General features: G+C 42.6%; 1 protein-coding gene across 1 annotated transcript in view; it reads left to right on the top strand.

The window, feature by feature from the left end:
- Positions 1 to 12,062, top strand: part of PRKAA2 (protein kinase AMP-activated catalytic subunit alpha 2) — a 71,940-nt gene that overhangs the window by 14,467 nt on the left and 45,411 nt on the right. The window contains exon 2 of the mRNA XM_036754133.1: positions 8,702 to 8,843. Coding sequence (XP_036610028.1) covers positions 8,702 to 8,843 — 142 coding nt within the window. The remainder of the gene's footprint in view (positions 1 to 8,701; positions 8,844 to 12,062) is intronic.

Raw genomic sequence — 12,062 nt, 5'->3', positions numbered from 1 at the left:
TTTACATTTTAACAAGATCATGCTTGTTAATCCCTAATTGAATTTCTAGTTGGTGGAATATGTGGAATTTCAATTAGAGTTACAAAATGAAATGAATTTTACACAGTATGTGAGCATTCCCACCTTGTGCTTTCTTAAGGTAGTACCCGTAAGTGGTTTCTGCTTTTGACCCTTCCCTCCCTCCTATGTCTAAATCAACAGATTCTTTAAAATTGGTAGTTTTTCCCCTCTATGCCATGGCAGCCACTGTGGTAACTCTCATGTCCAGGTCAGATGGGCTCTGTGGTGGTGTGGATATGTGGCCCATTTGTACTTGGGGGGGCAGCCTTGTTTAGAAATAGTGACAGTAATACCCAAGTAATGTAATTTCAAAAGCAAAAGAGAAAAATGAAAGCAAGACCTGCCCAGTGCTCGCTCCCCACCTGCATTCTGCATGAAATCCCTCTTAGAGAGAAGATTATTTTTGGGGGGTGGGGTGGGGAGGAATAGGAGTTGGAGAAGGATCTTAGATCTTTATTTTTTTCCCCTTTTGCTCAAATGAAATTTGCCTACCTGAAGATTTCATGGCCAGTTCCTTTAGTTTTTCCTCAGATGACATGGACAGAGGGTCATGGAAAGATGACTGGGAACCTGGAGTATCGAGGATGGAAGGCCAGGGCCTTTCTTACCTCGGGACTCACCTTGTAGGGCCCCACTTCATTCTTCTGTCTCATGAATGAGATAACTAGTCTGGGTTTTCCATCGCACCATGTATATGTGGGAATAACAAGGAGTTAGTACTTCTTCATTTCTTTTTATGCTTGCCTGAAGTTCTCTTGCCCAGTTTTCTTCAAGATTTATGGAAATGAGGTCACTCATCTTGTCAAAAAATTAAAATGGGCCCTTAGACTTGGGCATTCCCCTCCCCCCAAAAAATCACATCCTTGATTAACCCTTTTGAGATAACTTTAGAGTCAAGAAGATAATTAAATTTACCCTGTCAGATCTCTGAGATGGGATTTTCAGAAATAGTGGAGTCACCTACATGGATGGCATACAGTGTTATAACTACCCTCCACTAATATTTAATGTGTCATGAACTTATAAAGAGAAATTCTTGCTTTAATATTTAGTAAAGCCATTAATAGCAAATGCAATGGAAGTTATACCATACCTTAGTTTCAGTGCTTCTTATCTAATGCAGAAGATATTATTGGGTATGCAAAGTAGTGTTTTTATTTTGAAGTATGCGAACAACTTTATTTTTAGAATGGTGTTACTGAGGAAAGAATTTCAGGCAGCTCTTATCTCTGCTAATAATAGTGACCTTCCTCGCCCCTAAAAGGGACCAGTGTTATTTCTCAGCTGTTTCTTACATTAATCATCACTGGTCACACAGGAATTCTATAATATGTACCGGTGTCTTTATTTTATAAGACTTTGCTAGACTATTTTCTCCAACCATAGACTTTCATCACTTCTAACATAATTTAAAATGACCAAATTTTGTTTTTCTACCATCTTAATTTTGGATGCTACTGTATTTTAACTTATTAAAAAGCTTTTGATTTATGAGAATCAACAATTTCGCCCCAAATTGTATAGATGCATATTACATATATACATATTTATATATATATTATGTATATACACACACACACACACACATATATATATATATGCACATATTTTAAGAATTTGTCTATGTTTAAAATCCACAGTGGGGTATTAATTTCAAAATTGTAAGAGCTAGTCACATGGGCATTGCAGTATAGTACATATAGATCTCTTGAAGACCTGGATTCTAGTTCCACCTCCTACATATACTGGACAAGTCACTCAAAACCCTTAGTTCTCCAGGCAACATTCTGAGGGGTTCCCTATGATAATGAAATCACGAGCATGAGCCAAAAAAAAATATAGCCATTTCCAAATCCTAAAAGCTAGGGCTAACTAAGCCAATCTTCCATAAGTTATAACAGCATTACAGTAGCCGGTCTCCCTTTTTCAGTTCTATTCCTCCTCCAAACCAAACTCAGCTGACAAAGTGATTTTTCTAAAGCTCAGATTGGGCCAGGTAACTTCTCCTCCCCCAGCTGCAGGAGCCTCCTGTGACCTCCAGGAACAAATATAAAATCTTATGTTTGTCATTTAAAACCCTTCAAACCCTGGCCCCTTCCTGCCTTTCCAAGTCATCTAGGACTGGATTGCCTTCCCTGTTCCCTGGGATCCAGCTATAACAGCCTCATTGCTGCTCCAAGTGCATGATACTTGTCTCCGAATCAGTACCTTTGTCCCGGCTAGTGGTCTGTTCCCTCTGCCCCTAGCTTCCTTCATGATCTTCTGCTTAGGTGCCTTTCCTCGACACTCGGCTCTTGGTTCCCTTCCCTTCCAGATGCCCTTCCCTATGAAACATCTATCCTGTGTGTACATACTTATTTAAATGTTTCTCTCTTTAGAATGTGAGCTCCTTGAAGGCAAGGAAGGAGATTTTGTCTTTCTATCCCCCAATGTTCACCATACTGTCTGGCACATTGTACATGCTTAGTAAGTGTTTCGTGACTGATTAATATTAGGATTTCATTGTGACCAATACCCGGGACACATTTGCTCAGTGCAGCTTCCCAACAGATCTCTGGCACTGGTGCTGTGGACTTCCTGATTTCTCTTTTACAGAGGAAGAAATGGAATCACAGGTGAAGGGGGTCTCTTTATCATTTTGTCTGTAACAGAGGTTGGCAATAAGCTGCATTCATTTTCATGGCTGCCCTTTGGCCAATAAAGACTGAGGTGTAATGGCTCTGTTGGCAATGATAAATACTGAGTCAGAGGGTTAAGAGGTGATATCTTGTGGACTCATAGTCCGGGGCTTGTCATCCCAGGAAAGATGAGAAAATTTAAAGGAGGAAATTCTGAACATACAAAAAGAGAATATAAATGAAGAACAACAGAACCTGTCCAAAGAGCCTGATGGGGATTCATAGAGAATTCACCAATTTCTCTGTAGATTTTTTAAAAGGCAATATACAGAAAATGAGACCAAGAGTAAGAAACAGGGTGAACACTGATGTGTGGTGTCTGGCAAGCACGTTATCAAGGAAAACTAGGGACAACCAACAAGGCTTTAAAAAAGAATCATGTCTTTCCTATTTTACTTTCATTTCCAGCCTTCCCTAAATCAAATCAAAGGCAACTGCCAGTCATGTCATCATTTCCCTGATCATGGTCCTCTTCGAAAATGAAGGACAAACACACCAACAATCCCCCCTCCCCGCTCCTGCCAAGAGAGCCTAACAAGGAGCAGAGTGAGCACCAGCAGTCAGTAAAAGCAGCCATCGCCTCCGCCATGTTGGACAGAATGCTGCCCCACGCCCATTGTTGCCATTTTTGCAGAGTAGGGGAGAGGGCTGCACTGGTTCCTCCTTTCCTTGAGGCTGCCCTTGTTGATGGGAAATACACCGTGTCCACTTTGGCTCTGGATCGCTGCCGTAGGAATTATTCTTTAAGTTCCCGAGGGCTCAGCAAATGTTCAGCTTGCTTCCCTTTGAGCTAGTTCATAGACATTTTCTTCTGCTTCTTTGTTCTTGCTGCTCATCATTTCTCACCACGCTGTAATATCACATTTGTTATCCTACGTGGTACATTCCATGTAATATAATTTGTTTAACTGTTCCCCAGTTGATGAGTGTTTGTTATGTTTCCAGTTCTTTGCTCTTACAGAAAGTGATGCTATAAATAATTTGATGTACATGGTAGCTTTCTTTCAAATGCTTGACTTCCTTGAAGTACTTTTGTAGCAGTAGGATCTTCTTTAATAGACTGCAAATTCCTTAAGAGCAAGGACTCTTGCCAGGATGGAGCAGGAGAAAGGGCACTGGTGTTGGAGTCAATAGACCAGAGTTTGAATTCTCCCTCCATTACTTACTAGCTGTATGACTGTGGACAAGTCATTTGGCTTTTCTTTGCCACAATTTCTCCTTTTGTAACATGTAGGCATTAGACTATAGGATGTCTAATGCCACTTATAGCTGTAAATCTATGATCATATATGTCTCTGGTCTTTGTATTCTCAACAGGTATCACAATGTCTCACAAATGGTCCATTCTTAATAATGTTTAATGATATATATATATATATACATACATATTTAGTATGGAATATGACTGTATGAGAAATCATTTTAATTTAGTTCTAAGTGCCTGTTAATTCCCCTCAAAGATACATTAGGTAAAAGAGGCTGATATAAATAGCCAAATACAAGAAAAATTTAGTGCTTTTGATGTTACCCTTTGTTGATCTCTAGTATTCAAATAGCATATCAGTATGCTTAACTATTTCTTTTTAAAAATAAATTTTAATTGAGTTATTTTTAACATTTAAAAATTTGAGTTGTAAATTTTCTGCCTTCCCATACTCACATTGAAAAGGCAAGAAATATGATATTAATTATACGTGTGAAATCATGTAATACATTTCCATATTATCCATGTTGAAAAATAAAGGCAAGAAAAATGGTTCAATCTGAACTCAGACTTCATCAGTTCTTTCTCTAGAGGTGGATATCGTTTTTCTTCATAAGTCCTTTGGAACTGTCTTGAATCATTGTATTGATAAGAATAGCTAAATCTCTCACTGGCGACCATTGTACAGTATTGCTGTTGCTGTGTACAATGTCCTCCTGGTTCTGCTCCCTTCACTTTGCATCTTGTGAAGTCTTCCCAGGTTTTTTGGAAAACATCCTGTTTGTTATCTCTTATAGTACAATAGGATTCTATCATGCTTATATACCATAACTTGTTCAACCATTCCTCAACTGATGGATGTCCCCTAAATTTCCAGTTCTTTGCCTCAACAAAAACAGCTGCTATAAATATTTTTGTCCATACAGATCCTTTTCCTTTTCCTTTGATCTTTTTCTTTGATACAGACCTAGAAGTGGTGTTGCTTGGTCAAAGGGTATGCATAGTTTTATAACTGTTTGGGTATAGCTCCAAATTGCTCTCCAGAATGGTTGGAGCAGTTTACAACTCTACCAACAGGGCATTAGTGTCTTACTTTTTCCATATTCTCCCCAACATTTATCATTTCCCTTTTCTGTCATATTAACCAGTCTGATAGGTGTGAGGTGGGACCTCAGAGTTGTTTTAATTTGCATTTCTCTACTCAATAGAGGTTTAGAGCACTTTTTCAAATGGCTATACATAGCTTTTATTTCTTCTTCTGAAAACTGCCTGTTCATATCTTTGACCACTTGTCATTTGGGTAATGACTTGTATTTTTATAAATTTGATCCAGGTCCCTATATTTTTGAGAAATAAAGCCTTTATCAGAGAAATTTAACGTAAATTCCCCCTGCCCCCTAGTTTCCGGTTTTTTCCCTACTTTTGGTTGCATTGGTTTTGTTTGTGCAAAACCTTTTTAATTTAATGTAATCAAAATTATCCATTTCACTTCTCATGATCATGAATTAATGCTTTCCAGAGATTAACTTCTTGGCAAAATACAAAGTAAAAATCTTTGTCTAGAAAATAAAGTGACATTTTTTTATATATGAAGAAATTTTTCCTATGTAATACTGATACAGAAAGGTCATTGACTTATGAAATAGTCATAAGTTATGCATTAGGTTAATCTTTAGAAAGCATTAACTTTAAAACAAATTGAGGCATTGGTCCACTCCACTAATCCCTTGGCTACTTCCTGGATACTTTGATAGGTCTGTGATCTCACTGATTGCTTTTCAGTAATGCAGATAACAGTTCATCATAATAGTGAGCAATTTATGTAGGGCTCTAAGGATAGCAAAGTACTTTAGACATAGTATCTCATCTGATCCTCCCAATAATCCTGGGGTGGGGTGGTATTATTGTCATCATGTTACAGGTGAGAAACAGACAGGTTTAGTGACTTGAGCAGAATCACACAGCTAGCAAGTGTCTGAGGCTGGATTTGAACTCTGGTCTTCCTGACACCCCATCCACTGGTACACTTAGTTGCCTCATCAATGTCTGTGTGACTCTTGCTATGTCTTTGAGGCCTGTGTAACTCTAAGGGGTGCGAGGGAGGGAGGTATGGGGTATTCAGGGAGCGCTATCACCTCCTGTGTGAGCCTTTTTCAGGGCTGCTCATTTACTTTTGGTGTCCACCTGTCACCCAACTCTTGCCTGTTGTTTCAAGAAGCTGTAGCAGGTACAGTGGCCACACCCCAGTAAAACCATCTTGGCAGGTGGGCTAAACCAAGCTGAGGGTAACTGACAGACCTCAAACCTGTTGGTTAGTTAGGTAGATGTCTACCCGAAATGTGTGAAGACTCCTCCTGGCAGAATGGGCAGATGAGAACAATTCGTTCCAACGGCCACGAAGGTGGCTGAAGCAGGAGCTATGGAGCTCTTCAAGCTTGGTCAGACACAGAAGAAGCCAAGGTCATCCACTGTATCCCAGGCCATCACTAGACATCCTGACTTTTATCTTGCTACTGGACTTTGATGACTGGAAGAGAGAGTGAGGCTGACAACTTTGTGCACCTCTGCCTTGCTGAAATCCAATCCCCATGAAAATCAAGACATCACCCCATAATATCTTTGGTCCTTTTTGAAAACGAAGGAGCAACAATAATTCTAAGGGTAATGGTGCTGGTGATGAAAGACTGTGGGTCTGGATGAGCTGTTTGGATGATGGTTAGGATATTTGAAAAAGTGTTTTCATTCTTTGTTATGTGGGATGGCTATCTGTGACAGGGAATAACTCAGGTGATGTAAAAATGAAAGATTTTGATAAAAGTGTGTGTGTGTGTGTAGGAGGGCCTGCAGTGGGGAGAGACTTGAGGCAGGCAGACCAATCAGGAGGCTTTTAGAGTAACTGAGGTTTGCACTAAGGTGATAATTGAGTGGCCATAAGGGAGTCAGATGTGAGAGATGCTGGGGAGGTAGCAAGATTTGGTGATTATGGGATACGTGGGGCAAGGGAGAGGGAGAAGGTGAGGATAATGCCAAGCTGAAAAACGATCGATCGTCTGAGGGTCCTTGATCGAAGACATCCATCTGAGAATCTTATATGTTGCTTCCATTTGCCGTGGGGAGGCCTTGCTTAAGCCACTGTAGACTTAAATATCCACCGTTCCAGTCCTTCAGAAGAGCCAGACTTTTCTCAGTGCAGCTATTCCTTCTAGCGATCAATTCTGAACTGAAGTGCCCTGGAGGACTTGCTGCGGCCAACAGAATTCATTAATACAGATCCTAGAAGTTTAAAGCTGGTTATCGTTAATGAGTCCAGTCCCCTGATTTTGTACATGAGGAACCTGAAGCCCAGACAAGTTAAGTGACTTATGTGCTCAAAGTCACACAACTGATTAGTGGCTGAGGCAAGGCTGAAATTCAGATTCTGTCTAAATCCAGGTTTTTGGTGGCCGTCCTTTGAGGGCTGGCCCTGTCTGAATTCCGACTCATCCCTGAATGGCAGACCTACAGTTCCTTGCCAGGCCTCTGCTCAAAGCCTTTCAGGTTTGCTGTAGGACCTGCCTGAGCTTGTTTTCTGTGGGCATGGTCTTTGGGCCAGTGCAGGCTCACTTCTCTGCTTGGGGTGAGCCAATTTTTGGAGCTCCCCATTCCCTGCCCTAGAGGAGAAAATACAAACCCCGTAGGCTGGTACTTAAGATCCCCCCTCTCCTAATCTGACTCCACACCTGCCTTTCCTGCCCTATTTCATACTACTGACCTTCGTGAGTTCTGCATTGAAGACCAACTGGAGGGTCAGCCATTGGTATTTAATCCCTACCTCCATGCAGTCATACAAGACAATCCCCATGCTAGGAACCCTCTGGTTGCGTCTTGTCTTCTTGGAAGGCTTCACTCAGATGCCCTGTCTTCTGTGGATCCCTCCCTGACTCCTGGAGGTGTTTCTGCTCTCTTCCTCCCTGGTTCTCCTTGTGTTATGCTTCTCTGTGGACATGTCATATCCATCCAGCGAAACATAAACTCTGATGGCTGAGATGCTTTTGTTTTTGTCCTTATTCCTGGCACCTCACAAAATATCTGGCCTGTAGGGATGGGGTAGGTACTGGACATCTCCCAGTACGGGGTCAAACCTCTGTGGCCACTCCCTTTGCCACAGGGTGTTGGCCCTTTCTCTACATCTTAGAGAGTTGTCTTTGGTACTGACAGGCTGTGATGTGCCCATCCAGCTCAGGTGTGTCAGAGATACTCAGGCGTAACTCAGGTGTTCCTGACTTTGAGACCACCTCCCTACCCACTTCATTCCACCAGCATCTAGGAGGGGCTTGTAAAAGTAAAATTGAAGGGGCTTCGGGGGAGGCGCCTGCTGAATACCTGAAGATTTCAGTCATATTTTCCTTGCCAGAAGCAACTTGTTTCTTGTATTCAAAACAAGAATTCAGCAAGTCATTCTTCTCTTTTTTAAATTAAATTTTCTTTTATTTAAATTAACAAGCATTTATTTTCTCTCCCTCCTCCCTCTCCTAAGGAAAAAATGAAAAACAAAATGAAAAAAATGTAACATATGCATAGTCAAGCAAAACAAATTCCCATATTGGCCCCATTCCCAAAAATGGGAATCTTGTTGAAATCTCATTCTGTGAGGAGCATGTGCACATTGACATGGAATTTGTACACACTGATGCAGCATTTTTCAAAATAAGGTGTACAATAGGTTGTATAACTTTATTCTGAGGACTACTCAAATTTCTTTCTTTTTTCTTTTGCTTAGTTGGAGAACACCAGTTGACAGGCCACAAAGTGGCGGTAAAAATCTTAAATAGACAGAAGATTCGTAGTTTGGATGTGGTTGGAAAAATCAAAAGGGAGATTCAAAATCTAAAACTCTTCCGACACCCTCACATTATCAAACTGTAAGTACTTTGATGTCTACAAGTCCAAGAAGGGGCATTCTTTTGAAATGATGGTTGATTCATTTACAAATATTGATATTTTTAGTATTGTAAAATATTTTAACTCAGTTTTGTCAAATTTATGTTATCATTAATTTCAATCTTTCCCCCCATCTTTGTTTTCTAACGCTTTTTGCTTGGAATTTAAAGCCATTGTCCCCCAGGTGCTTTTGTGTTCTAGCCTTGTACATAGCATAGGAATGTCTCCTTGTCCTCAGACTCCCTTGCCCGTCATTATGTCCACTTAATGGTCATTTACGACTTTGCATTTCAGGGTCCGTGCTATAATTTTTCCCTAATTAAACATCCAGAACACATTATTTTCTTTTCACTCCCAGAGGGAGGGAAGAAAGCCGGGATGACAGAGTTTGAGCCTGTGATTGGATTCAGATGAAAGCGAGAGGTAGCCTCCCGTAGTGGACAGTGGTGGCCAGGGAGTGAGAAGGACCCGTGTTTGTGTTTGCCCTCTGCAGCCTACTTTCTAGCTGCTGTGTGTCCCTGGGCAGCTGCAGTTTCTTTTTCCTGAAAATAAAACCTGTCATTCCTGCCTCTCAGGGTTGTTGTGAGGATCAAATTAGATAATGCAAATGCTAATGGGTTCTGTGAAAGACAGTAGTTATTATGAAGTCTTTGCAAATCTGAAATGAGATATTTGGACAGTGGAGGCTGTGGTTTAATATTGAGGAGAATTACCATGTTCCAGGGACTGAGGATTGACTTCGTTTTTCATCTTAAGGCTTGGATAAACTTTTATGAATTAGAGTCAGTCAGTTAACACACATTTATTAAGTGTTTACTATGTGCCGAGGGTCGTGCCATGCACTGGGCAGAGAAAGGACAAAAAACCTCTGCCCTAGAGGACCCCACATTCTAGTGGAGACAGCACATGGAAATACCGGGATGCATACAAAGTATGCACCGAGCAGGTGGAGGTTGTAGCGTCTCAGAGGGGAAAGCACAGGCAGCTGGGTACCAGGAAGGAGCCTCCTATGGACAGTGGCATTTGAGCTGAATCTTATAGGAAGCCAGGGAGACTGAGATATGTGAGGAAGGAGCTCATTTAAGGCACAGGGCACAGCCAGGGCAAAGGCTTGGAGGTAGGAGATGAAATATTTGAAGAATAGCTATTGTAGCTAAATGGTGAGGGTGTGGAGAGTAGTAAAGGATAAGAAGCTAGGAAGGTAGGAGGGGGCAGGTGATGGAGAGGACTTAGTCTTTGATCCTGGAAGGAATATGGAACAAGTGGAGTTTATTGAATGGGGAATGGGGAAAGGGAGAGATGGACAGTGAGTTCACTTCGGTATGGCTAAGGGCTAGTACGATTCAGATTGGTGATAAGTTTGGCTGTTGCCTCCAAGGAGGAAGGGTTTAGTGAAGGCCAGAGGGAGAGGCTAGATGTGGCATTGGATCCAGAGAGTGTTCTGACTCCAGCACCACAGCCTGTGAGGGGGGCAGAAGAGGGGTGAGGGCAGCTTCAGAATCATTTCAATGGCAGATAGGATAAGGGAGCAGGAGTAGCTGACTGTCGGGAAATGAGTCCCCGCAGGTTTCACTGGTTAGAAAGAGGTCCGTGGTAGGGGGCATACAGCTAGACTATGCAAGGTCGTGTCAGGTTGTGATGTGTCCTGTGATTCCCTGGGAGGCCGGCTCATTTCAGGCCAGGGCAAAAGGAGATAGCATTTCTGGCTCTGTGCTGGCAAAGGTTCAGGGCATTGGGAGGTGCTGGGGGGCTGAGGCTGCAGAGGGTCCTGGAGGCCACAGACAGTGGGTATGTGGATGGCTCTCTTGTCCAAGAGAGTTACCTGGAAACATCTTAAGTGCTAAATAAAGTTTTAGGAATTAGATTGAAATCATCATAATTCAGGGAATGGAGGAATTGATAGGAGTAATGGGAGAATCCTCAGGAATCTGAACTTAAGAGCCAGCTTGCAACTGGACGCCTCTGGTCACTGCTCTGAGCCTTGGGCTGGGCCTCCTTTCAGTTCTCTGACCTGCTCTCTGCCTCTCCCTGCCTTAGCTTCTGGCTGGGCTGCCTGGGGGGGAAGGGGCTTGCTACCCAGGATTCCACTCATCTCCTTACCACTTCAGCCCAGGGGATGAAACAGATGAAATGGGGGCAAAATAGGATAAGAAAACTTGAGTATCAGGGAAAATGAACCATTGGAACAATGCAGCAGGGATCCTGTTCTCTTGTTCCCTCACCACTGGTGGTCACTTTAGGTGCTGTGGTCACTGCGGTCAGCATGTTTCCTAGTGACCAGCTCCCGTATGACTGCTTGTGAACAGTGGATTCTCCCCTATCCAATAGTCAAGGCCCACGGCCCTCTGGTGACACTCTCCCTTTCCAGCCTGCTGTTGCTCCCCTGCTTTTGTCCTTTGCTCCAGCCAAGCCGGAAGGCTTTCTCTCCCTTGCACAGGCATCGTGTGCCATTCTACCTCCTTGCATCTGGTCCTGTCGCTCCCTGTGCCTCCCCCTTGCTTCTCCTCTTGGTCTTTTGAATTCTTATCCATCTTCTAAAGTCTAACTCAAAGTCTACCATTCTAGAGTCCCTCGGATCCCTCCCCTTCCCTCCCCTCCCTTTTCACCACTACCTTCCTTCTTAGACCTCACCTATCAGGTCTTTTAAGAGAAGTCTTCCATGCATTCCTCATGTAATAATTACAATAATAACAATACCTGCTGTTTATGTGATACTTTAAAGTTTGCAAAAATGTTTTACATCCATGCCCTCACTTGAGTCCCCCAGCAATCCTGTGAGGTAAGTGCTTTAGGTCTTATTCTCATTTTACAGGTGGGGACATTGAGGCTCAAGTGTGTTGTGCCTTGCCCAGCCTCACACAGCCAATAAATCTGAGAGATGGTTTTGAATCCAGCTCTCTCTGACTTGAAGCCCAGCACCCATTGGCCTCACTGCGCTGCCTTTCATGGAAGGTGCACAACAAAAATATCTCATAGGGACCTGATCCTGAAGTTTAGGAGGAAGAGAGTCTGAGAGGACTTTCCTCTGGTATCAGTTAAGAGAATCGATTAAGGGGACACAGAACAGCTGTGAAGCAGAAGTGAGACCAGGCTTAGCTCAAGTCTCCTGGCCGGGATGAACCACCTCCCCCTGACCTGGAAAGGTGACTTGTGGCTGAGCCTCTGTCTGGGATCTTTGTGATGTGTGGAGAATGAACGGG

This window comes from Trichosurus vulpecula, chromosome 4 (assembly GCF_011100635.1).
Source record: "Trichosurus vulpecula isolate mTriVul1 chromosome 4, mTriVul1.pri, whole genome shotgun sequence".
In the NCBI taxonomy this organism is placed as follows: Eukaryota; Metazoa; Chordata; class Mammalia; order Diprotodontia; family Phalangeridae; genus Trichosurus; species Trichosurus vulpecula.
Note: the sequence above shows the minus strand (reverse complement) of the source record. Positions and strands in the feature narration are given on the sequence as shown.